Source organism: Oryzias latipes, chromosome 23, assembly GCF_053564925.1.
Source record: "Oryzias latipes strain Hd-rR chromosome 23, Olatipes_Hd-rR_3.1".
NCBI lineage: Eukaryota > Metazoa > Chordata > Actinopteri > Beloniformes > Adrianichthyidae > Oryzias > Oryzias latipes.
The window spans coordinates 23,915,326-23,942,687 of NC_136259.1; the positions used below are offsets into that span (position 1 = coordinate 23,915,326).

At 42.5% G+C, this 27,362-nt stretch overlaps 1 protein-coding gene across 19 annotated transcripts in view; it reads left to right on the top strand.

The window, feature by feature from the left end:
* Positions 1–27,092, top strand: part of abcc9 (ATP-binding cassette, sub-family C (CFTR/MRP), member 9) — a 65,786-nt gene extending 38,694 nt beyond the window's left edge. For 5 of the 19 annotated variants that reach the window (XR_013653681.1, XR_013653685.1, XR_002293123.3 and 2 more), the window contains 20 exons: positions 698–835; positions 907–1,032; positions 1,112–1,211; positions 1,670–1,743; positions 3,761–3,934; positions 4,050–4,201; positions 5,357–5,426; positions 5,533–5,690; positions 5,848–5,940; positions 6,393–6,495; positions 6,601–6,714; positions 8,341–8,461; positions 9,550–9,680; positions 10,631–10,709; positions 16,213–16,321; positions 20,204–20,307; positions 21,544–21,677; positions 23,356–23,418; positions 23,800–24,101; positions 25,653–27,092. Coding sequence is in view for 9 of the 19 variants with exons in the window: in XM_078941976.1 (XP_078798102.1) it covers positions 698–835; positions 907–1,032; positions 1,112–1,211; positions 1,670–1,743; positions 3,761–3,934; positions 4,047–4,201; positions 5,357–5,426; positions 5,533–5,690; positions 5,848–5,940; positions 6,393–6,495; positions 6,601–6,714; positions 8,341–8,461; positions 9,550–9,680; positions 10,631–10,709; positions 16,213–16,321; positions 20,204–20,307; positions 21,544–21,677; positions 23,356–23,418; positions 25,653–25,790 (2,184 nt within the window). In the remaining 10 variants the exon portion in view is untranslated. Of the gene's footprint in view, positions 1–697; positions 836–906; positions 1,033–1,111; positions 1,212–1,669; positions 1,744–3,760; positions 3,935–4,046; positions 4,202–5,356; positions 5,427–5,532; positions 5,691–5,847; positions 5,941–6,392; positions 6,496–6,600; positions 6,715–8,340; positions 8,462–9,549; positions 9,681–10,630; positions 10,710–16,212; positions 16,322–20,203; positions 20,308–21,543; positions 21,678–23,355; positions 23,419–23,799; positions 24,102–25,652 lie in introns of all 19 variants that reach the window. The other 14 variants (XR_002293121.3, XR_013653684.1, XR_002293124.3 and 11 more) reach the window with 6 other exon arrangements.
* Positions 27,093–27,362: the final 270 nt, after the last annotated feature.

Consider the following 27,362-nt stretch of genomic DNA (forward strand, 5'->3'; position numbering starts at 1 on the left):
ACAGGTGAGACGAGATGTTGTTTCTCACTAACATGACAGTGCAAAGAAGCAGCAATAATAAAAAAAGCAATGAAATAACAGTCCAAGAAGAAAAACTGGCAAAAAAAATAAGACGAATACAAAATTAAATGAGTGAAATAGAATAAACTAAAATGAAATAGACCAACATTCAGTCTTGTTTATGGGGGGGGTTGTTAGAGTCTGTCTCCATGTATTGTTTCTTCGGGTTGTGTGTGGGGGGGGTTGGGGGTCAAAAGGGTCAATGATCAGTTGCCTGTGCATGTTGTCGCCATGGCAACTCCAAAAGGTTATCTAAGTTCATGGATCCTTTTATTTGACATCTAAAGAATTAAATCGGCATTGAAGGAAACAAACCTTGTGGTGTGGGCGTGACCTCTGACCTTTTACTGGGCGCCACTTTAAATGTCAGACATTTAGAGCGAGGCTGTACATGTATCGAAGGGCTTTAGCATTTCGAATGCATTGACTGAAGGGGCAGGTGAAGTGAAGATGATGTGGAACTAATAGGAACTAGAGGACCTCAGCGATGTGATCGGTTCTCCTGGTTCTGGGTACATTTCAGTCTTTATGGATGACATCACTGTGATTGTCCTGGAGCCGCATGTCTTCTGGTGTACAGATGATGTGCAGCGGTCAGGCGGTGGAACTTCTCATCTCACTCTGCCTCCTCTGGCAGGACGATCCTTTCTCTGCGTTGGACATCCACCTCAGCGATCACCTGATGCAGGAAGGAATCCTCAAGTTTCTGCAGGACGACAAGCGAACGGTGGTTCTCGTCACGCATAAGCTGCAGTATCTCATACATGCAGACTGGGTAAGACCTCCAAACCAGGTGTCTCCTGAAGGATAAAGGAGACTTAACACTTTGGTTCATCCCATCTTCAGATCATAGCGATGAAGGACGGCTCCATTCTTCGAGAAGGAACCCTGAAGGACATTCAGACTCATGACGTTGAGCTGTACGACCACTGGAAAACACTGATGAACAGACAGGATCAGGAGCTGGAAAAGGTTCAACACCATTTCATCTACTGCTAGAGCCGTTCTGTTCTCTGATGAGCTTTTCCCTTTCGTCTGTGTGCGTCTGCAGGACACACAGCAGGACAGTCAAACCACACTGGAGAGGAAGACCCTGCGCAGAGCTTTTTACTCCAGAGAGGCCAAGAATCATGTCGATGACGAGGATGAAGGTGATTCTTCCAACAGATGATGAAGTTTCTGGAAGATGCGAAGAACTGAGAGACAAATTATCTTAGCGTGAATTCAGACTGGACACACTCGGCCCACTTAAAGTGAACCAGAGATTGTTTCCACCGATAATCCGGAGCCAATTTTCAGTCTGAATACAATCGGAGCGGAACGGCTGAACCAAAACGGCCACCGTACCCGCTTGCACACACACTCACGCATAAACACACATGCACACGTACAAAACAAGCAAATGTGGCAACATTTATAATATATTTAGATAAAATAATTATAATAATAATAATCAAGCATTTTATTTTGAAAGAAATACGCTTTAGATTTCAGAGCACTACCAACTGAGAGTCCTAAACTTATTCTGTTGCATTTTTGTAGAAAATGTGGAGCCTTTTGTTTATGCATCAAAGTTTTCACTAAACAGATTTTGAATTTACTCCAACAGAAGAGGTAGAGGAGGAAGACGAGGAGGACGATTTTTCCCTGATCGCCAACAGACGTTCAAAGATTCCATGGAAGGTGGGTTTCATCTTCTCAACGGAAACTTGGTCAGTGTTCGGATTTCTCAGCAGAAGGTTTTCCCTGAAGAACAAAAAACAATTCAGATTGGATTCATCTTTGTCATCGTTGCTATGGTAACTACTTCTAAAGGACCATCAGGAGCGGACAGTTCTCATGGTGGCTGGAAATGTGAAGGGGCTGAGAGGCTCTCACAGACTCCTGCGCTTTTCTTCTTCTGCTCGCTAATAGAAAAGTTCATGGCTCCATCTTTTCTCTTCGTGTCTCTTGAGGCTGATTGTAAACATGTCACGGATGGTTTCCCTGAAACTACTTTATAAAGTACTGTATGAGCTTGACGCCGCGTACAAGCGACCACTTTCAGTGTCAGGAGCGTCATACTTCAGGGCTCCTGCCGGTTTTCCAGACATCCTGCCTTATCTGGTGCCGATTACCTGGATCAGGTGCGTTTTGCCCATCAGGAGCTTCAATAGCAAGTTGTATGGAAGATGCTGGACACCGGCCCTCGAGGCCTGCATTCGGTCTATGTAAAAACGTGTAGATGAGCGTTTTAGGCTTTTGCGTTCAAGGCTCTTCGTGCGCAGCTTCGCAAGTTTCTACAACTCTAGAAACAAAGCGCGCGACCATCCAGTGCCCGTTGAAAGTTTGACTAGGTTTAACTTTGACCAGTCAGGGACTCGTTCACCAGATTTTCACCGCTTTGACATTTTACAGCAAGCCTCTTCCAACTGTAGGTGATGAACATGCACTAGTGAACAGTAGAGAAAGAAGAAAAAGCCCCTCCATGCTTATCCAGTGTAAACTCTCCGGGTTAAATGTGCCTTCAAAAACCAGAAGGTTCTTAACACGCGTAACATGCCTGGTGTACTGAAGCACACATTCAGCATCGACTGGGACACAAACTTGCTACAAAATTCGCAGCAAGCGCGGAAACGATCTGCCAGACGTGAAATTATTTGTGCTTGATTGCCAAAGCTTTGCAGTTGTCGGATCCACAACTAGAGGGACACGTTTGTGTAAAATGACACGTACAGTAAAGTCAGAAATGTGTTATTCTAAATAATTATTCTAATATTGCACAATTTTAGCTCTAATCAAATTTGATTTGAAAAAATTCTATTTGCGTTGTCGACACGAGAGAAAAATAACTCCATGAAGTCTTGTAACAAGGCTGCACTTGCATTTAGTGGAAGTCGGACACACGTAAATTGGGGGGAAAATGATCCTTATTAATACGTTCTATGAACTATTGTAGCTCGTCAACCGTTTTTCACAATTTATCCACCGGAGTCTGATGGGAAAAAAGGGCCGTTGCAGCGTTTTACAGCAAAGTGTTGTCGAAGAGTTATGATACTTCAAAGAACGCGTTGCGTCCTGTTCTCTGGAACAGCTCTGGTATTAAAGGATTGAAGACGCCCCCAGTGGTCATTTGGTGAACTGCAAATTTTGATCCTTTGGGTTTGTTTTTTTCCCTACAGATCTCTAAGAGAAATAACCATCTTTAACCTCTTTTTAATTTTTTTTAATGAACTCCTGTGGTAACATAACCCATTATGTGACGTGCAGGCATGTGAACACCAGGTCCTAAGAGGTTAAAAACTGGTCTTTAAAACACTTGAATCCCTCCAGGGGACTGTTTGACCCGTGAGGAGATAAAGGAAGGGAAACTCAGAGTCAGTGAAAGTTTAAAGCTTTTTCTCTTGGAGAGATTCCAGTGTGAGGAGTTTCATAAAAGTCTCACACTTGGGTGTGTGAAATTTCTTCTCCACGTTTGACCCATCCCCTGGGGGAGCAGACTCAGGCCATTTGATGGTTTAACTCCCCCAATCCAACCCCTTGATGCTGACTGTAAAACAGGTAGGCAATGGGGTCGACCAGGGATTTGAACTCGCAACCTTCCAGTCTTAAGGCAAACGCTCTACCACAAGAGCTCAGAGTTGATAAAAGCAGGAATTTGGATTTTCCTCTGGCAGTAAATGTAGTTTTTCTCTTTTACTCTGTTTCCGTCTCTGCTCAGGTGTGCTGGTGTTACCTGTCGTCTGGCGGCTTCTTCATGGTTTTCCTGATGGTTTTCTCCAAACTCATCAAGCACTCCGTCATTGTTGCCATCGATTACTGGCTCGCCGTCTGGACCTCTTCTAAAACCGACTCCGCCTCGCTCAACGAAACCCTGAGCAGCGGCATCCCCGAGGTACGACGACGTCCGCCTCCTTCTAGGGGTTTCAGGGGTCCGTTCAGAGAAAATGTTGTGAAAGAGGATGACAGATCTTCATGACTCAGCAGCTTTTTTTGATGACTGACAGCAGGACTCCCACTACCTGCCCGTCTTCATCACCCTGTGCGCGGCAGGAATTACCTTATGCCTCATCACTTCTCTCACTGTGGAGTTCCTGGGTCTTTCTGCAGCCACAAACCTGCATCACAACCTGCTCAACAAGATCCTCCATGCTCCCATCAGGTACACGGGCGCATGTACGTGCACCGTCACGCAGTCAAAACAAGTCCAACTTTATTCATAAAGCGCCTTTCATACATTTATAAATTAAAGTACTATCAATTGTAAAAACAGTTGTCAACATAAAAAAGCAAAAACAAAAAGTCAAAATCACCTCAAACACACACACACACCCCCACACACCCACACCCACACACACACACACACACACACAGATAGACATGCATGCAGAAAAACCTACAAGTACACACATATGCAAACACACACACATACACACCTATATATATGCATAAAAACAAATGAATACACACATGCGGGCGGCCGTGGTGCAGCGGTAGGGCTGTCGACTCATGATCATAAGATTGCAGGTTCGATTCCCGCCTTGCACGCCCATGTGTCGAAGTGTCCTTGGGCAAGACACTGAACCCCACCTTGCCTCTGGTGGGAGGTTGGCGCCAGTGTTCGGCAGCGGAGCCGCCATCAGTGTGTGAATGTGTGTGTGAATGTGTGTGTGCATGGGTGAATGGGACTGTGACTGTAAAGCGCTTTGGGCCTTCGTAAGAAGGTAGAAAGCGCTATATAAGTATACGCCATTTACCATTTACCATTTACATGCAAACACACACATACACATATATATATATATGCGTAAAAACATATAAATACACACATATGCAGACACACACACACACACACATGCATCCAGCCAATCATACAGATACACACATACACACCTGCCTTCACACACAAGCATTGAAACGCATACGCACACATTCACTAACACATGCATGCAGGCAAACAAACAAATACACACATGCATAAACATGCGTGCACACACACACACAAGCATGTTAACACACAAAGGCTCACATACTCGCATGCATGTACACACACACACTCAGTTGTGTGTAAACATACATCCACTTACACAAAAACAAACTAATGTGGCAACATTTACAATAAATTTAGACAAAAGCAATCTACCGACTGAGATTCCTTAACTTGCTCTGCTGTTTTTTTGTTAGTTTTTGTCTTTCATGAATCTTTGTGGAAACGATCAGATGTGGACTCTTTTGTTGAAAGTCACAGCAGCTAGAAAAGCTTCTAAAATGTTGTTTTTTGGGGTTTTATGTAACACGTTTGTTATGTTCTCCACAGGTTCTTTGACGTCACTCCTCTGGGGCAGATCCTTAACAGATTCTCAGCTGATACCAACATCATTGACCAGGTAAAAGCATTAAAGACCGCTGTGTGGATCAAATAAAAACATGTTTTGTCTGTATATCCCCTGGAGAATAGTTTCAAAATGCTCTCACTGCCTTTCTGCCTTTCAGCACATTCCTCCAACCCTGGAGTCTTTGACCAGGTCCACTCTGCTCTGCCTGTCAGCCATTGGGGTCATCTCCTCCATCACTCCTGCTTTTCTCATCGCCTTGATTCCTCTGTCCGTGGCCTTTTACTTCATTCAGAAGTACTTCCGGGTCGCCTCCAAGTGAGTTCAGCTGCTACTTGGTGTACATTTTTATTCAGTTGATGTTGAAGTTTTTGTCCAAAAGGATATTAGTTTTTTTCTGAATGACCAATGAAAAAAATGAGAACTTGGTCTTTTACTCTTTGCTTTATGAATGTGGATAAAACCTTCTTTTTAGGGACCTTCAAGACCTGGATGACTCCACGCAGCTCCCTCTACTCTGCCACTTTTCTGAGACAGCCGAAGGTCTCACCACTATCAGAGCATTCCGGTACAAACCTTCTTCACTACATGGAAAATGTTTAATTTTTTTCACCAAAAATAACCGCTTTATGGCTAAGAATAAGTCAAATGGAGGACTCTGAAGAATAAAAAATAACTCAAGTAATGCAAAGTTAAGAAGATCTTAATATCAGGATCATAAGTGACAGAAGAAGATAAATATTATGGGAATCTTCTTCTTATAATTTGACACAGAAAGCAAACAAAAGGGGTCTTTACATTGAACCCTGGGGTATCCCTTTGAAGGATTCACATAATTTAACTACTTTTTAAGGCTTGTATTTCACCTGTGAAATACTCACGACCAACCACCCCCCCATAATCTCTAAGAGCCCCCCCCACCCACACACACACAGAATTAATAAAATAACTTTTTTAAAAATGTTTTAAAGGATTTTCCCAAAGAAAGACGTCGTTCTTTCTGTTTTTAAATGTTTCCAGACATGAAGCGCGGTTCAAACAGCGCATGCTGGAGCTGACGGACACCAACAACACCGCCTACCTGTTTCTGTCTGCTGCCAACCGCTGGCTGGAGGTCCGAACGGTGAGACTCGAACCATTCTGACTGCAGGGTCTGAGAGGAGCTCCTGATCGCCATGGTTTAGCTTCAAGGTGAAGCGTCTTAGAGCTGTGAGGGTTTTCCCTGCAGGACTACCTCGGAGCGGTGATCGTCCTGACGGCGGCTACAGCCTCAATATGGAGTTCTCAGTACGGTCTGCCTGCTGGAGGTCTGGTGGGCCTGGGCCTCACCTACGCCCTCACAGTGAGTCTCCTGGTTCCTGTTTTCTACTCATTACCTCAGTTCAAAACATAGCCGTCTTCAGGTAGTTTTAGACTCAAGACTCATAATCGGAGGTGGTATTCCTTTTGGGTATGGGATATTTACTTCATTCTCACTATTCTGAACAGTGCTTTATATTTCCATCTTAACATTACAGAAAAATCAAGAACATCAAGAACAAAAATCAAGAACAAGAACATTTGAAACTCTATTAGTTTGTCTTGATGCAAGCAACGATCTGCAAATTTAAGCGTTGGCGCGTCAGTCCGACAGCAGCGCGTTTTGGGCGTCGCTTCGTAGAAGAAGCTGGTTTTATCCATCATTGTACATCCAGATGATAATTATTCCCCGCGATCATCTTCCTCGGCATATCAGGATATTCTTCTGAGTCAGCTGATGCCATTTCTATGTGCAGTGGTTTGTAGCGGTTCAGGAACCGGCAACCAGCTGTTGACTTAGCAGCTGGCGAGGAGGCCGACGGGCCGCCGTGCTCTTCATCTCTGCTTCCCTCCTCCCTCACAGCACCTCCTTCAGACGCAAACGTCTCAAACAAACGCCTTAAGCTCTAATATTGAAATGCGAATAAGCCGGGGGACACTGTATATACATTTTTTATTCTTTTTAGTGAGATTTGAACGTAGAAACGGCAGAGGGGACGGCTGCCAGGGGACCGTCTACAAAGTGCAAGCTCTGAAAAAAATTGATTAAAAACAACAGAAACAAATAAGCCATCATCATATTCAGGTATTTTTGTCAAAAAGCCATTTTTACTTTTTATTGGAGGTATGAATCATACATGATTGAAAAGGTTTAATTGGTTTTGAAGATACTAAAACTACAGTCACTAGTAGGCATCAGACATTTTTATTGTTTAATAGTTGCACTGATTTCCCATTTAATTTAGATTTTATTATTTATGCACTATCTCTATATGCATACACAAGCACTGAATATCAGAAGGTGAGGCTAATATGAGAAAGCAGAAATAATAATCAGATAAGAACAGTTGCACTAATTTTACATTCAAACTACATCACAGAAGTGTTTAGGTGTAAAATGATTAATAAATAGAAGAAAACCTGGATCTGTTTATAAAATTTGTTCCTTTTTTAGCCTTTTTTTTTTCTTTGCGCTCTAAGATTTTTATGTAATAGATCTTTTCAAAAGTCAAATTCCGGCAAACTCATGACACCTTTGTCAAGTTTTGTTCCCCGTTTGTTTGCACCAAAACAAGAGACTGTAATATTTATCTATTCATCTTTTAAGTTGTTGCACAAAAGTCAAGCTAATCCAGACTTTGTTCAACCTCAAATTAAGATTCGAATGAATGAATAAATCTGTATTTCATTACAACCCCTTGGTGTAGATAAGACGGTAGATAAAAGAAAATAAAAACAATGAGAAAATAAGGAACAAAAACGAAAACAGCATAAAGGTTTCTCTTCCCTGCAGTCTGCTAAGCTCTTCGTCATTCATCTAATCAATTTATTGTGATTTTTTTATTTTTTTTTATTTTCATCACATTTTTTGAAAACTTTTCTTTTCTGTGGGAGATTTTGAAATGTCTCCGTGTCTGAAAGGTGACTTTGAAATCAAACTGCCTCTCAGGTCTCCAACTACCTGAACTGGGTTGTGAGGAACCTGGCGGACCTGGAAGTCCAGATGGCGGCGGTGACGAAGGTCAACAGCTTCCTGGGAACAGAGTCGGAGAACTATGAGGGGTCTATGGGTAACTTCTCATCTTTAGTCCCAACAGAGGAAATCTGAAGCAACTGCAGGGGTTTATAAATAAACATAAAAGATACAATGTTTAAAATCATAAAATTAATTTAAAACAGAATGACGATGAAACTATAAAGCAGCATTTGTTGTAACTTCATTTTCTTTGTTGTTGTGAGCGTTCCTGTTTTATGCCAAACTGAAATGCAAACACATCTTCTGACAGATGACATAATATGCATGAGGTCCCTAATTATTATAATATTTAAAGGAACATAAAGACACGTTTCATCAAAGTGAACAAAGGAAATTTTCTCCCAAAACAGAACAGGCACAGTAAAAGAATGAGAACAATTTAAAATACTTTTTTTTGAGGAGAAAAAGACTGAATTGTTAAAAGAATTGTTTGTTTCTGTTATTTTTCTACGGTGGCCCAGAAGGGTCACAACACAACACATTAACTTTACACACAACACATTAACTTTAACTTTAACATTAACAGAAAATCCCTGAAAGTCATTGAGAAATAAATTAAAAGCATTTCTATAGGTGCATCCAGACGCTCTTCCTTGTTCCTTTTTTTAGACACATTAATAATATTTTCAATCCGTTTAAAGCTTTTTTTTTTTTTTTTACCAACCATTAGGTAGCTTACTTTACTTTTCCCTTGCTTAGCTAATTTAGCATGTTGCAGTTTTGTTGACTAAATTCAGCAACATCGAGCCATTTTGACATTTAGCTTGTTTTTTAGGAAGTTTAAAATTCACGTAAAAGTGAAAGTCCCACTCTGATCATCTTCTGATCTATTTTCAAAGTGTTCCCAGCGGTCTTTGAAGTCTGACTATGCCGCTTTTTAAAAACAAAATCAAAAAAACCTGTGTCGTTTTCCAGGACATAGGAGTTGATGAGAAATTCCCCATGGGTGAGACCTCCCCATTTCCCATCATCCCTTTGTTTACACTCCCTCCCGCTAGCTTACAGCCCGTCGCACCCCCAACTTAACTTCCCCAATGGGGAAGGAACATTATAGGATTGACTTCTAAAATATTGCCGTTCACTCTGTAGAATAACCCGTCCCGCCTGCTTCTCCCCCCGCAGAGGCCTCCCAGGTTCCTCAGGACTGGCCCCAGGATGGCGAGATCAAGATCCAGGGGTTGTGCGTCCGCTACGACCCTCTGCTCAAACCGGTCCTCAAACACGTCAATGCCTACATCAAACCCGGTCAGAAGGTGATTAACGCCGTGCTGCGAAGAGAGCGCAGGAGCGTCGTGTGAGGGCAGGAAAGTGGGCGGAGTTTGGTCTCAACAAAGGAGTATGAACCACATCAGTGCAGCTTAGGTGTTGAGTAAATATGGGTTGTGTAGCATGAAGGCGGGACATTTACTGAGCTGGGTCACGCGGTAGCTGGTACTTCACACCACGTTGGAGGGAAATGCGGGCCTCATATCACACTGGGGTGGAAAAGCAGAGACCAAACACAGCAGAGAGACGTCCTCTGGGAGCGGAGCAGAAATGTAAAGCAGGGAGATGTCATAGAGATTGGCGAGCCTTCCTCTTCGCCGCAGACGCCTTACATGGTCCTGCGCACGCCGCGGGTCTGTGTCGTCCCTGAGATGTGCAGATAAAACGCTGCCAACTTTTTTTTAGGTCAGATCCAGAGTTTCTGCTCTCCTGTGAGGGCAGAAACTCTGGTCACAAAGAGAGTCATCTAAATGAGTCCACATTTTTACTTATTTATCTTCTGTGTGACGTGCAATAATGTCAGCAAAACACCAATATCATCCTCCATAGTGGTCCGTTTTTTCACCTGTCTGAGGCTCACCTGAGCTTTAGAGATGTCAGCATTTCTGCAAAATCACAATACTTTTATTTACTCTTATTGCAATATTCAAATCAAACTTTAATTATAAAGCCCTTTTTTTTACATTAGAAAAGATCTCTTTGTTCTCTTGAAATTTGTACATTTTTCTGCAGAAAAACCAAACCAAAATTTCAAAATAAGAGCTTTTTTTACAAACTGCAGCTCAAACGGATTCTTCTGTGAAGAACATCGCAGCTTCTTTAAAGATGGCCTTCTTTGAATTCTCAGTGTCATGTTCTGCCAACCTGTTCTCACTCAGGTGTGTCTTGTCTCACTCAGGTGTGACTCTGCTCTCATAGTCCCTTTCTCCTCCGTCAGGTGGGAATCTGTGGTCGCACCGGCAGCGGGAAGTCTTCCCTGTCGTTGGCCTTTTTCAACATGGTGGACATTTTTGAAGGTGAGTCTGTGTGCCGTCACTCCGTCCTCGTGAGAAGACCCGCCCCCTTTGTTCTTCTGCTGTCTCATTCTTCATATCTTTGACTTTGAGGTTGAAATGACAATTTTTTTGGTGTTTGACTCTGCAAATAATCTGCCGTCATGTTTTTCTAGTATTTAATTAATTGCGTGAAAGTAGGAGGGAAGAAGCAAATTTATATGAGCCCACCGCTGTAAATTCTGAAACACAAACCAAACAGCATTTTGCTGGAGAAAAGACACAAAGACTTCACACTGATGACATGAAACTACATCAGGTACAGTAATAGTGAAGAAAATCACTGGAAAGTAGTGAAATTAAACTATTTTACATAAGAAATTTGATCAAATATCAAAATCTAGAAATAAGGAGTTCCACACAAACATTTAAATATGGAAAAATTGGCTAAAAAAGCTAAACCATCAAATTGAAATGTTCTTCATTAAGTTTTTAATGGAGCTAATTGTAGTTCATTTTAATTATAGTGAGAAAGAACCAGTGAAAATGACAAAATGACAGTTGATCCACCTTAATAAATCCTCATGAAGTCTAAAACTAGCCCATATTCTTATGCTACGTTCACACTGCAAGCTGTGTCTGAATGACGGCTGCTTTCAGCAGTACTCCTGTCCTGGACGACTTCCTGTCCCGCATTTGTACCAGAGAGAGGAATGAGAATAGGAATAAATATAGACAAACCTTTATCGTTCTTTCAGTTGAAAAATGATAAACTTCAGGAGTAGAACAATCAGATTCTCTTGTGTTTTGGTTTTGGACTCCGCCCACTGATGACGTAATCAACATGAGTCCCTGATTGGTTGACATTTTTTTGGGTCAAAGTTCAGATTTTTTTTTTTTTTAACTTGTCCTGTCCAACAGCTAGGCAAACAGATGAGAGCTGAGGGCCTCTTGTGTTGGACATATTTTATTTTAACAAGAGGGGTTATTCATCTTCAGACAAACCAAAGGTATGTCTGAATAAACCCCTTTTGTAATTGAGGCCAAACTTTATTAATTTCAATCATGTTTGAAAATCTTTGGTGTTGGACCGGACGGAAAAGGAAAGAGGGGAAGAAGAGAGAGGGACGTTAGAGAGAGGGGGGAGTAGGAGGGTGATAATAGGAGGGGAAGGGGGGTAAGACCATGAAGCAGCAGAGAGCAGACAGGTTTACTGGTTGTTTATCGTTACGGTACGGTTCAAATGTAGTACAAAAAGGGCGGGGCCTGTTCACACACACTCAAATATTATCAACACACCTGCTAGCCGCAAAAATGTCCACATGTCAACATGCACACAAAACAGATAGTGTTCACGAACGCATACCTATGCCTTTAAACCAACTAGTGTGAAATCTTTCATTCATTCAATCATGCAAACTATTAGTGCAAAGGTGGGCTAACACCTGTGCTCAGGTGAGTGTATATGTTCTTCTAAAATGGATGGTGGAATGTGAAAAGAAGGAGGAGGAGCGCCCAGCCACCCCCACACCCATACCCCCGCCGCAGCAGCAGCGGCAGCCGGAATTCCCCCAACGCCACACGGGAACAGGCAGGGAACAACCGCCCCCCGGGCGACCAAGACCGCCACCCAGGCCAGGGCCAGCAGGACCGCCGCGAGGCCCCCAGAGCCAGAGAGCAGGGAGGCGCAGAGGGAAAGAGAGCGCCGCCCCAGCCCAGCCAGGAAAGCAGCCCCCAGCCGCGCCGGAAGAGCCCAACGCAGGGCCCCACCGGAGAGGGACGCCCACAGCCCCAGACGAGCACCCCACCACCACCCAGGAGTTCCGGGCATCCCCCCGCCCCGACCCCAGGTACGAGCCAGGACCCCCCAAGGGAGACCCGCTCCGCACTCCAGGCAGCCACCCACCCGGCCCACGGTTGGTCCAGGTAGGAGCAAGGCAGGGGCCCGCCGCCCCCGCCCAGGAGGGGGGAACCCCGGGGAAAAAAGGGCGGCCCACAAGGGATGTTATAAATATGGCCCGACCAGGCTCGGCCATGTTGGAAGTTTGGCGGGGCCCAGCGCCCAGGGGCAAGGACCAGGACCCACCCCCCAGGGACACGAACACCCCCGGCTCAGGTGTAATATGAACCCCCCCACCGTGCGGAGAGAGCACCGCCGGGCCCAGGGAGCCGGCACCCAAGGGACACGGCCGCCATCGCCAAGGGGCCCGCACCCCCCACCAGGGAAGGGGTAGGGGACGGATGGACCCAGGTCCCACCTTCCTTGTAAAATGTGTGTGCGTGTATGGGTGTTTGAGAGGGTGTGTGTGTGCATGTGTGTGTGTTTATGTTTGAATGTATATATTGAAGGGGGAGGGGTGTGTGTACTAAGGGGGGTGCAGTTAAAATTGGCGAGTAGAGCTTAGGGGACATCTCCTGATTACTCACAGTGATGTCCCCTCACCCTCCCCACCAAGGGGCCCTAAATGTCTAAGGTGCGGTTAAAATTGGCGGGTAGGGTGCCAGGAGGACATCTGCTGCTTGCTTGCAGTGATGTCCAAGCACCCCCCCTACCAAGGACCCTACATGTCTAAGGTGCAAATAAAACCGAAAGAGGGGGGGCCCACTCCATACGGCAACCATAGGAGGGGGGCCACTCCCAAGTAGCCCCCCCCCCCCAAGGCGCATCGCAGGCTAGACCCCCCACCCCCTCACCCTAATATGAGGTTATATAAGGAAGGGGGTAAGTTGGGGACAGCTGGTAGACTGTTCAACAAAGTTCAAACAAAGTTCAGATTTTTAAACTCCGGATGTGCTACGATGATCAAACTGCGCTGCTTTCACGCTGCAGGACGTCTGATGGCGTCCGTACGCTGACCAAACATTAAAACTGGACACAGCTTCCAACATCATGACAAAGAGTCTGACTGGTCAACATTTATCTTTAAGTTTGAGTTTTGTTTTTGTCTTAAATCAGGTTTTTTCTTCGTCAAGAGTTTGGAGCAGAACCATTTTCACTCATTTTACCACGATTTTGCTATTTCTAGCTCTTAATGAGACAAAACGATTCATGATTTTGAGAAAAGCTTTCAAAGTTGAAGAGCAAAGATTTGTTGAAACCACTTCAAACCTGGTAAAACATGGTGAATGTCTAGGTTTGAGATCTGTGCAAGTAGACTGTGTGACAAACCTGCTGAAGAATGATGGCGTGTGGTTATTTTTTTCACACTAACTTTCTTAAAATGCAAATGCTGTAAATATATATCTGTCTTTACATGTTGATTTTTTTTTTCTGTAAAAACTTTAGCAAGTTCAAGATTGGTTAATGTCAGTGGTTGGAGGGACGTAAAAGACAATAGGGTTTGTTTGAAGTGAAGCTCTGCTTCAGGGAAATGACTGCTTCAGCCTTTCTCTCCTTTCCAAACATCTACCAGTGTTTATGTCTCATGCTGAGCTTTTTAAAACAGCTCTCTGAGTTTGCTCCTCACGCCTTAGAGGATTCAAATAACACAAGACTTCATCTATTTTCTAGATGCTTCTCTGCGTGGCGTTTCTTCCTGAAGGCAGCAGTTAAACCTTAAATCGTTCTGGTTTCATAAGAGCGTCCCGATCGAAGCGTTTCTGTTTCTGCTCTGAAGAAGGATGGACGCTGCCGGGCAGATAATTCAGAGAAGAGATTACGCAGTCGCTTTTTCCATCCACATGTTCTCACAGCTGGGCAGTTTGTTTCATGTAACCATAAATTCAGGCCTTTAGTGGCAGAAGCGTTTCCTTATAAAGCAGTAAAACAAAGTCCAAGCAGCGCCTCCGACTCCGCTGGACGGCGGCTGAGTGTGAAGGAGACGTTTCTTCAGAAAACATTCAAAGATGGACTTTTTTTTTTAGCTTGGAAGTCTGTATTTTATGAGGTAATAGTTTGAGTTTGACCTTTAATTACGGAAGTTTTTTTGTTCCATCAGATTCTGAATTTTTTAAACCTTTGCATTTTGTGTCTGATTTTTTTTTTTTTTTCTAAACCCTTGATTTTCAAACGGCAACAATTAATCCCCCAAAATCATATTTTATAACCTAAAAATTTCAGCGTTTTTAATTTCATGAATCAACAGTTTGACGGTACGACAGAGTTTTGGGGCCAGTTTACAAGCACGTTTTTTTTTAATTACTACTTTTAAGTCGTAAATTTACGAGAAAAAAAGTCATAACTGTTACTTTACGAGATTTTAAAGTGTTCTAGTGAGACAATAAAAGCGACTTCTTGGGCCTTCAAAATGTTGAGTTTCCAAATTAAAAAGACTGAAATATTTAAGACAGAAAATATTATTTCAGGGTAGGGCTGCACGATATGAGGAAAAATCGCGATATGCGATATTTGAGATTAATATTGTGACAACGGTATAATTTGCGGTATATAAAGCAATAGCAAAACAACCAAAAACATCATTCCCATTTCATTTCAACAGTTTAAAAATGATACTACAAATGACCCTCGATGACATAGATGACAAACATCTAACATAATAGGCCTCCATCCAATTGGTCAACAAGGTGAAGACGTCCATCCGATTGGTCAAATGCATGAAGGGATTTATTTGATTCGTTAAATGCTTCAAGCTGCCATAAGATTGTTTTAACACATTTAAGGTTTATGATTTATTGCGATTTCTGCTGTCGTTTGCGATATGCATATTGCAGAGCTGGATATTGCGATAACGATAAATTTGCGGTATATTGTGCAGGCCTATTTCAGGGCATATTTTGCTGTTCGAAAATGCAAATTTATAACCCTTGTGCTATCTTCTGGGGGTCAAAGTGACCCCAATCTTACATTGACGTGGACAAAGGTGGATAAAGGTGGAGAGGATTTCATGTAATCCATGGACACAAGTGAAGATCACAAATTGACTACTGTCGCCATTGGCATTGATACGATGACTCAGAGCGACTTGGACCAATCACTGTCGACTGATTTCAACAAAGCGGCGCCCGTATCAGGAAGCGATAGTGAGACATTTGGCCTGATTTCGCGAGAGCATTTTCTATTGGTGACGTCACAACCCGATTGGTCCATTGTTTATACGGTCTATAGAGGGAAAGTCCCTTAAGTCACTATGGCTCCCCCTTAAAAAAACACTTTTGGACACCACTACGGCTCCAAATACCCCTACAATTAGAGCAATAGGGAGGAGCCAGAGGGGTAGGGGTAAGCAATTTGGATTCGGACTACACCTCAAGCTTGTGGCGTCCATCTTTAGTCAACTGACAGGTCTCTTAAACCCAGTGAAACCATCCAGCTCGTACTTAAATTGCCCCAACTTTCCTCCTATATTATTTTCAGTTTTCCACACCCACATTCCTAATCTCTTCCTTTAGTCCATATGTTCATTTTGGACACTCTTTTCCCAAAACTCTCCAATCATCACTTCATTATTTTCTTAATCTGTTCTTGTTCTTGCCTCAAACAAAGCAGCAACAGTCCCTGCAGTTCATCAGCTCAAAGACTTCAGTTGTCGAAAACCCTCTGCTCACGAGACCTTTGTGCCGTTTTCAGGAAAGATCATCATTGACGGGATCGACATCTACAAGCTTCCTCTGCACACGCTCAGGTCTCGGCTTTCCATCATCCTGCAGGACCCGGTGCTGTTCAGCGGGTCCATAAGGTACACGAACACAGTCCTTCAGTGTTCCTTCATCCTCCCTTCATTAGCTGCGTTTCCATCACACGTATGCACAAAACCTTGTGGAAACTTAACAATGTTTCCGTTAAATCCTTATGATGCGAATAAACACAAACCGACTCGTGATGAGTCATTCAAAAACCCGGATGTGAACAATTCCTTTGATTGACAGCAGAAACATTCACATTTCTGCCACGGCTCTAGCGCTCATCATCATCAATCAAAGGAGACGTCGGCGTCTTTTTCAGGGCGTGGGGCGGCATGCTCCTTATATGTGGGAGGGGCTACAGGTGAAGCCGTTTTGGGAAATGGTGGTTGGTGATTTTCCAGGACTCGCTCAACTTTTGATGAGCTGTGTGACGCTGTGGGACCTCTGGTGGCGCCCGCTGTGCAGCGTCCAACGGCGCCAGCGGAAAATGGTTGTTGGTCATTTACAGTGTCGGGAGTCTTATTATTAAAAAGTTATTAGTTATAGTTACTAGTTACATTGCCCCAAAAATAATTGAGTTAATAACTTACAGCATCTTAAAAGTAATTAGTTACTCAGCAAAGTAACTATTCCATTTACTTTGGATAAAATCTTTCCTCAGCTGACTGCAAACATAACCTTTTGGTTAAAGTGACACTAAATAATACTAAAGTACTAAAGTATTCTGATAGGGTTCTACCAATGAAATTATGTTTAATTACAGTAGAGAGAGAAATTCAAATATTCATTTATCAGAATTATAACTTATATACAAAAATTTCAACAAGCCATATATAAAAATATTATTAATATTAACTTTGCATAAATCCTCAAAAACCACCTCCTCCAAGCACAAAACCTTTTATTTCCAATAAATGTGAGTTTTTATTGAATTTGTTATGTTTCCTTTAGAAAAATTTTATATCACAGTTCAAATTTGAGCAATTTAATAGCCAGTGGAAACGGCAGCTACTTTTGACTCCACTGTTTTTATCAAATATCTTATGATCTAATTTCAAAGTGTTCCTAGTCGTTTTTTAATCACGATAAAGCCGTTTTCTTTGACATAGTTTCTGCAGAGCGGCAGGAGCCTATTAGAAATCCACTTCTGAAGTTTATGGCGCAAAGCAACCCCGCCCCCCCTTCCCGTCTCCGTTGGTCAGAGCTCTCCGTTTGCATGGTCTCCTGTTACACCCCCAACTGAACACTAGCGGTGCAGCAAAAATGGCGAGCAATTTCGGAGCCATTCAGCCGTACAGTTTAGATCCAGATTCCAGCTCAGACCAGGAAAACAAAGACGTTCGTGGATTTATTTGTCTGCAGGTGGATGCATCAGAATGGTGCAGATTTTCTACGTCACTAATACGATCTTACGACGGAGTTTTAGGGAAAGTTTACATTTTTCTTTTCTTTTTTAATTACGACTTTTATGTCGTAATTTACGAGAAAAAAAGTCAAAACTGTTAAACTACGAGATCTTAGATTAACGAGGAAAAAACACCAAAGTTTTCCGTTCATCGGAGCCTGGCTTGAAGATGGAAGATGTGGACCCTTTTGTGAAGCTTTATTTCCGGATAGGTTTAAAAAACCAAGAAATTCTGAACTTTTTGACGACTCAAAATCAGATTATTTTCCGTGTAGCAGTCTTTCCGGGGTTCGGTGTCGGTAAAGCGGAGTTTCATGTGTAAAATAAGGAGCTGAGAGACACGTTTGGGTGTAGAGGACCAATACTTTATTTTTATTTTCATTCACACACCCAGAGGTCCGTTTGTCTCATTAAGTCATGAACCTGTCATGCACAGAACACCAGTGTGTAAACAGTTACAGACGCCCCCTCCTCCAGATGAAACGTCCTGTTTCAACATAAAACAATGAACATGAATGATAATAGTCTGTTATATTAGCATTAGAACGTTGAAAATGCCAAAAAAGTGCTCCTCCTCCTCAGACGGAAGCATGAGTTTAGTCGGTCAGCTCTGCTGCTGCGTGGCGTTCACTTGCTGCTCTCAACTCACCTCCACTTTGATCTTGTAAATTTACGAGTTTTTGTCTGATAAATTTACGACTGTAAATCTCAAAATTTACTTTTTTTTATTAATTTTTTTGTGGCCCTAAAACTCCGTCGTACGATCTTTTCCAAACGGCTATTTTTCCTCTGTTACTAATTTACAACAAAGAAACAGTCGGAAAAGCAGTTTTGAGCTTAATAAAAGCACAAGAAGATTAAAAAAAAGAAAATATTGACATAATGATTGAGATGATGTTATTATGCAGTTCACATACACACCATAATCCACTAAAGATAAAATTAGCACACAAAAAAAGACCAAATTGTGGACCAATCAATCTACTTCCAACAGGTAACTATACACTCAGGTAAAGAATTTTTTCTTTTTTTATGTCTATAAAAGTAACACCTTCCCTTTACTTCAAATACTTTTGGTTTAAAATGTGTTGGTCGTAAAACAAATGTTAGAACGTTTAAAAAGAAAGCAAGTATTTCAAAAAGACAATAATTTACTGATGCTGATTCAGCTTTTCTGTCACTGAAGGGAAATCCTCTTTGCTAAAATGTTGGCCGTATTTTTGCCGCCGCCTGGTCACATGACGGCGGTTTTCCCAGCTGCGGGATAAACAGATAAAGACGCAGTGGGAACTGTGGCTCCGTGCTCGTCTGACTCTCGTCACGAACGTCACGCACGGGGAGATGAAGGACCCCGCCGGCTCCTCGTCTTCGTTCACACACACTGTGTTTGTGTTAGCAGATAATAACACAGACTGTCTGTTTGTTACAAGAGGCAAAGAGCATGTGAGTTTGTTTGGACAGATATGCAGTCAGGGACGATGATGTGCGGCGCAGCAGTCCCTTAAAGTTGGTTTATGCGAACATAAGCCGGAGGTGAACGGTCGACACGGACCGCCTCGCTGTTTTCTTAGCTGTTCTGACCCAGTTTGAGCCGCTCGGCTGCAAACACGCGGCCAGTTCTACCCTCTTACAATCACAGAGCCTCTATTTCCTAATCGCCTCTTGTCCAATCCCAGCTTTTCCACAGTCAATGCTGTTATCTCATGGAAGAAAAGCTGTTGTTTACATGTTTACTCTCTAAAATATGACAACTGATGGACTCCAATATTGATACATTTTTGGACTTTGCATCCTATAAAAAGTCTGAGGATCCAAACTCAAAACTTATTTTGTGAATTTGCCTTTTCTTTTCTATTTCACTCTTCTGTCAGCTGGTAGTTATTGTGATTTCATGTATGTTTTAAATGATCTTTTTGTTTGTTTTTTGCCTTGAGGTCTTTGAAAGGTGTTTTCAAACAAAATGTATTGTTATTTTTTTTAACTATTATTATTTTTATTATTAATATTATTGTTATTTTTAATTTGCTACTATTATTAATATCATTATTATTATTGTTTTATTTTATTATTATTACACCAGAGATCCTGCAGGTTTTAAAAAGTCTTCAAAGCATTAAATCAATGAATTTGGAAACAAAACCTTAAAAAGTCTTGAATTTTGTGCTGCTTCTCCATTTCACGTTTCATGTGAAAAATTTAATTCTTCAACCAAGATTATTTTGATGAAAGGATGTAAATAAACATTCGGGAACACCAGTTGGTATCCACTAGTACGCTGTGAAGCATCACAGACCACAAACAAGGCAAACTACAGTTTTGATCATAAAATGGGAATAAATGAATAAAATGGACTTAAGTTTGGACATGCATGCCCTTAAAAGGTCTTAAAAAGTCTTAAATTCAAAGTTTTAAAAACCCTGTACTATCTTAATAGATGAAACGAAATCGCTCCGTCTGGTTTATGTCCATATTGTCGTCACAATTGAAATGTATTTTACCATTTAAACGTAATTCTTTGTTTGTGTGGCAGATTTAATCTGGATCCGGAGAGGGAGTGCAGTGATGACCGCCTGTGGGAGGCGCTAGAGATCGCTCAGCTGAAGAACATGGTCAAATCTCTGCCCGGCGGCCTCGGTAACCAATGAAAAACCTCCTTACGGGGCGGTCCCTCGCTATAACACAGCTTTATTTGGGGGAAAGTTTGCATTTTAATCTGTGCTCTGATTGGCTGTAGACCACTGTCAATCATTCTCCTTTACGAAATGCGTTAATTTGACCAGAGTTGCATAAATCTTTGATCGCGATCAGATCTTGATTTTTTTAATCTTTCGTCCTGGACGTAACTTTCTGTGAAAGTTTGAACTCTGAGAGTTTAAACAAGAGAGAAACGTGTGAAAATGTCGGAGTCAGCCTGAGAAAAGGGGTTAAAGTGTGAAATGAGGAGTTTGCAGCCATAAATCTTGAAGTGCTACATAATGTAAAAAATGAAGACGACTGCTTTTCAGATTTCATCTATCAGTGATTTATTTTCAGTACGCAGCTACAGTGATAAGCGAGTGACGACTCTACATCACACTATTGTCCACCACATCCATTTTCTCATCTACCATCAGCTAATTTTAAAAATGGACTGAAAACTTAATTGGATTTGATAGTTTTGACCCTTGGTGGAGCATCTCTTGGATGTTAGGTACACTATATTACCAAAAGTATTGAACCCATAGACTTTAATACGATGCGGGTCCAGTCCACCTTTTGCAGCTTTTACAGCTTCCACTCTTCTGGGAAGGCTGTCCATTAGGCTGAGGAGTGTGTTCAAAGGATTTTTGGACCATTCTACCAAAAGGCCATTGATGAGGTCACACACTGATGTTGGTGGAGAAGGCCTGGCTCTCAGTCTTTGCTCTAAAATGATTCCAGAGGTGTTCTGTGGGGTCCAGTTCATCCACACCAGACTCTGTCCTCCGTGGACAATTGTCCAAAATGTTTTGGCATCCTGAAGCATTCAGAGTTCCTTTCACTGGACCTAAGGGGGTCCAAGTCCTAAAAAACAAGCCCAAACCATGAATCGTCCTCCACCGAATTTCACATTCGCCACAATGGGGTCCCAAATGTACCGTTGTCCTGGCAACCTCCAAACCCAGACTCCCATCAAGTGTCCCGGCTTATTAACGGTTATGTTCTTACGGCTGCTGTAGCTAATGTTGAGATTGGGGTCATCAGGACCCCACAAGAAAGCACAAGGCTTAACCCTTTATGTAATTAAAGTAATTCCAGTGGATTCCGTCACATCAGCTTTGCGCCGTGGTGCAGCCCTCGCAGCAGCCGTTTAGCAAAAATCCGCCCGTTGGTTGTTGTGTTTGTGTTCAGATGCCGTGGTGACTGAAGGTGGGGAGAACTTCAGCGTCGGTCAGAGGCAGCTCTTCTGTTTGGCCAGAGCTTTCGTCAGAAAGAGCAGCATCCTCATCATGGACGAAGCCACCGCCTCCATAGACATGGCAACAGTGAGTGTCGGCGTTCAGCACACACACACACACACACACACACACACACACACACAAAAAACCTCTATCTAAGCGGGGTAAACAAAGAAACTACATTTGAATTTTGACTCTTCTTGCTGATGAATTTGACTTGTTTATTTCTCTTTTATTGGTAAGGATCATGCAGAAACCCAAGAAATGTTCATTTTAAAATGTAGGAGTCTTATGCGTGTCAGGAAGAACCACATTAAACTACAAGCATTGCGTTCTTTGCCGGAGTTTGACCGTAGGGTCCGACGGCGACAGTCGAGTCGGCCATATTGTCCTGCAACCACGGCTGCAGATTCGTGAACATTTTACCAACATGCACCTGTACGACTGCTGCGGGTTTTTGGATTGTCCGGGTCCTTGGAGGGTCATAGAGAGGAGCGGCCACATCTTAAGCCTTAAGGGGAGCGCAGGTGTGTCTCACAGTTCCGCCTTAAGGGATGTTCTGATAATGGCACGTACCGCGGTCGAGCGTAACATTCGAGCGCTTCGACATTTCGCACCAGGCCTCTTCATGCGACAGCAACAAGTATCGCACAAACCCCGTCCCAAGTGAGTCAAACCCGGCGTTACCGCTGATGGAGGGACGCTAGGCTCACAGGTGCCTGATAGGCAGAACCTGGAGGGGGGGATTGAACTTCATCCAGCAAACGCGTGTTCCTTACAATATGTGGTACCATTTAAAAAGGGAAATAGTCTTTTTATTTTCAGAGCATTGTCACAGGAAGCTCCTCCCCCCCTATTTTCTACACTGGTTTTTGGTTCATCAGCCCTCTGCCTGACCTCGTCAGCCGCAGACGGAGCCTGTTTGTGGCCTTCATTGATGGACGATCTTGCGACAGCTCAGTCTGGAAGCTGCTCAGTATTTTCCAGATAGAGTGAGTAATAAGGTCTCTTTCTGTGACCTTATCACAGAAAGGTCACAGACATTTGACATTAACATTTCTGTTCAATTTAAACTTGTATTTTTAGGTAACATTTTGGGTCTTATCACTTTCTGTGACCTTTCACTCTCCGTCTCTCAGGGTTCCTCACCCGCAGAAGGTCTTGTCACAGAGCCACTACGTACATTTTGAACAGTTTCCACGTATAAAAGTTCGATCTTTCGTGATACATCCGTGATTTATATCATTCATACGTTTTGTTTGCGTTTTGCATTCGTGGATGTGCGTAGATGTCCGCGAATTCAGTTTGGAGCTGTTCAAAGTTTTGGGTCGGTTGAGAAATACGCAGTTTCTGTGTATTTTACGTAGTTTATATGCAATTATTACATAAATCCTACACAATTCTGCGTGATATTTGCGAGACGCTTTCGTAAATTTGTGGTTTTCCATGACTGTTCCATGTCTGTCTAACAGACTTTTCAGGCATGAATCAGCTATGTATACGTTTTATATCGTGTACACGGCGCACATATCATGTTCAAATGACATCATTGATGCATGAATCATTAAAGGATGGCATATATACAGCGCAATAACCATTTTATGTTTTCTTTGTTTGGTTTATTCGTACTTCTGCTGTGATTTTAATGTGTTTCATTGGTGATAAACAACCACAACTTTTCCCCTGTATATTCACGTGTGACCAATTTTCATGGTAGCGGCTGTTTGCCACGGCCTTAAGCTTGTCTTCTCTTCCACCGCTGCAGGAGAACATCTTGCAGAAGGTCGTGATGACGGCGTTTGCGGACAGAACGGTCGTTACGATCGCCGTAAGTCCTTGAAGGTCTCAGTGTGTTTCTGGAACAGGAAGTAACAGTGATGCAAACCAGCAGCATCAGCCGGATCTTGCATTGTTTATGTAAACCATAGTCTTTAGTTTTATGAGTGCATCCTCCTCTTTTCCCTTTGTTTGCCCAAACAGTTGCTGTAAGTGAAATGACAAACATCGATCCTCTTTGCCGCCTCTTTGACTCATCTGCTTCCCTGTTTCCTCCTTTTGTGTCTGTGATCGTGTCCCTTTGCTCTTATCTCGTCCCTCTTTATTTACAATCATTTCTTTGATCGTCTTTCCTTCTTCTCGTCCTTTCTTCCCTCTCCATCTGGTGTTACCCCTCCCCCATCGTCCTGCGTCTCCCCCCGTCCCGCACCAGCACCGCGTGTCGTCCATCTTGGACGCCGAGCAGGTGCTGGTCTTCTCCTCAGGGATCTTGGTGGAAAATGACTCGGCTCCCAGCCTGCTAGCACAGGAGGAGAGCCTCTTCAGTGTGCTAGTGCGGACTCACAAGTAGACCCGGATCGGCTCAGACCGCCTCGGCTCGGCTGGAACCCCTTCCTTCCCATCCTCCTCTGTTTTTTTGTACCCGTCTTTGGTGTCTGTACCACTTATCCCGGCCGAGTCCGAGCCGGAGTCTGAGTCTGGGTCTGCTGGAGCCTTTCTGCCCTTGGCGGCCTGGTTGGTACCAAACTACCTACTGCATGCTCAATCATACCCACTCTGATGAAGAGGAGGCTTTAATGTGTTCTTTCTGATGATGGAGGGCATGAATACAATGGCCATAGACACGTTCAAGATCACAACCACAATTTAAAAAAACAAAATTCCAGAAAACCAAAAAGTGGTCAAACAAAAAAAGAAGCAATGTTTTGAAAAATAAAAGAAACCAGACTTGGTTGGTACTGTGGCACAGCACTGATTGGATGATGAAAGTTATTTGCTGGGTCTGATCCGTAATGATCATAAAACTTTTAAAACGTGCAGAGATTAAAGACGCATTTGTGAAAAATGTTTCATTTTTGTTTTGTTTCTTTTTATGTTTTATTTTCTGGAATTGTGTTCTGAATTTTAAAAATGTTCCTTACTTTTTTAATTGTCGTTGTGATCTTTAATGTTTTTGTGTCGAGTGATTTGTTGGTGTGATTTGGACTTCAGGGCCACCGTACATAATAGAAACCGAAGCTCAAATTATGAAGATTTCTGTTTTGCAAATAACGAATCAGGAGCAGACAAAATAAAAATAAAAGATCATATTTATGATGTAGAAAATACGGTGGGCGGGGCCACAGGCTCTCTGCTCCGCCCCTTTCTGATGCATCCACCTCCAGACAAATAGATCCATGAACGTCTTTGTTTTCCTCGTCTGAGCTGGAATCTGGATCAGACCTGGACTGATGGATAGATCTGCTTTTGTTGCAGCAGTAATGTTAGTTTGGGGATGTGTGGGGCTGTAGGCTAGAGGGACGGCGTGTAAACAGAGAGCTCCTGCCGCTCTGCGGAAACTATGTCCTAGAAAACGATACAAGTTTTTAAGGTTTTGGCTAAAAAATGGCGTCATCGTAATGAGACGACCAGTGGAAATGGATCAGAAGACGATCAGAGTGGAGCTTTATTGGACTTCAGAGGACGACACGTACAGCTGATGTTTGGGTTTAGACTCTCAGTTCACTCCTGTTGTTACTTCATCCCATCAAAAAAAGTTTTGAAATCCTGATGACACTTTAAACATTGTCGTCTTCTTACACTTTGGCAAAAATCCCCTCAAAAGCTTTTAGGTATTTAAAAAAACATTTCTGTTCTATTCAAACTTTTATTTTTAGGTAACATTTTGGGTCACATTCCGCCTTTTCACTTCCAGTTTGAGTTATCCGTTTTTAATTTTTGTCTGCTTTTGGATTTATATATTAAAGTTTTAAAATGTAGACATTTCTTCGAGAGGATTTCAGGAAAAAACCCTGAAATTTCTGGGGGATATTTTGACCCGTGAGGTCAACCTGTAAAAGTGACGGACAGACAGAAACATTGGGATTTACCGTTTTCTCCTAATTTAAAAGTCGTTCCCTTTATCTTTAAAAAGACGACCGGTTATTTGGTCATTAAAATGACGAATGACAGCCACCAAAAAAAAAAACTGGTCATGATCCATTAAGTCCTGAAATCATCAGAGAGTTGTGTTTGAAGACTGCCAGGGTCGTGGACGCTCACGGCGTCCGTGTTGTGTGTCTGCAGCACAGAGTGCACACCATCCTCACGGCCGACCTGGTCATTGTGATGAAGCGAGGAAACATCGTGGAGTACGACAAACCCAAGACTCTTTTGGAGCAGGAGGACGGGATGTTCGCCTCCTTCGTCAGAGCTGACATGTAGCGGCGTCTCGTCCATCGTCAGACGCCGTCAGACTAACAACCAGCTAAACCTCCTCCGCCATGAAGTTCGTCTTTAACGAAAGCCACTTGACCGGAAATATGCAGTAAAAGAACAAAAGTACGGTCGATGTGAGTCGTTGAACCATCCGTTCACCCGTTTCCTTCATGTTCCGACCCTCCTAACTGTCAATAGGCGTGAGGTAGAAAGGCTTTAGTGGCTCCGTTTCCATGACAACAGGTTTCATAACAGCGTCTCAGACCTGATCTTCTCCAGCAAGCCTCGGTACGGTTCGCTTGGAACGGAGCTCCAGAAAAACCATCCTTGGTCTTCCTGGTACAGATTTCCACTAGTGAAGAATCAAAGGGGAGACTTAAGAAAGTGATCTGAGCATGCTCAGAGTGTCCCGGCCTGCTATGATTAAGACAAAATGCAGAAAAACAAACCAATATTTTCTACCACTTTATCGTTACATTTAGCAAAAAATGATATGGGACTATTTAGGTTCTTCAGGCACTGGGAAAAGGCTTTAAAGTTTAGAATAAAGGTGTGCAGCAAAAAACCACCAGTAGAGGGCGCTGTTGATTAAAGTGAAAACGAGTTTAAAAACATTTGCTTAAAGGATTTGGATGTTTTAGGTTAGAAACAGCGACGGTGAACAAACTTTTCAGTCAACTCATCTGCTTCCACAACATTTGGGCCTTTTTCTACGGTTTGTATGCAGGACGAAGTTCTTAACATTTTACAAAACTTCACCATTTGAAGCTTCACCTTTTAAACTTCAGCGTACGTCTAAAATCGCAGTGTTTCTATGTGAAATGTTAAAAAAAAATGTTGTCGTGGAAATTGTGTCGTAGCTTTAAGCCGAATGTGAAACTCGGAAGATGATAGGATTTTAAAATTCGTTTCTAACCGTTTATTTGGTTTGTATGTGACGCAATAACAAGGACACATGGGGGGGCGGGGTCACTGAGACTTTTGATCTCTTTTTTTATTTTTTGCAATTGTGCTCGTTTTTATGGTTAAATTGTGCCGCCAAAGCAAAACTAGTTAGAGTTTTCTCTAAGGCAACATAAATGTAAGCGAACACTGTCTGTGGATGAATTACTTAAGACTTTTAAACCTCATTTAAGGTACTCCTTCAAACTAAAAGCATCTTAATGAAACTATAAATTAGATCGTTAAGACCATCAAAATTCAGAACAATAAAGAAAATTTGCTTCGTTGCTGATTTGTCTTTATTTACACTTATTTCATGTTGTTTTGACCTCAGTAAAATAAACCTTTATGTTTCCTGCCACAGAACTGCTGTGATTACCTGTTCATTTGGTTAAAAGGATTTCCATCTGTCCATTTTCTAGACCCACTGCATCCCTTTCGGGGTTAACGGAGTCCGTGCCGGCCAATGTTGGGCTAAAAGGTTTTCAGTAAATCAATTTTTTGTACGTTTTTCAGTTTGCAAAAACATTTTTTCATCTCTGTTCAATAAATGCCTGTTTATGAAAATCAAAAGTAAATATATATATCTATATATATCTAATATATATCTAATATTTTTAAATAGATTTAAAAATA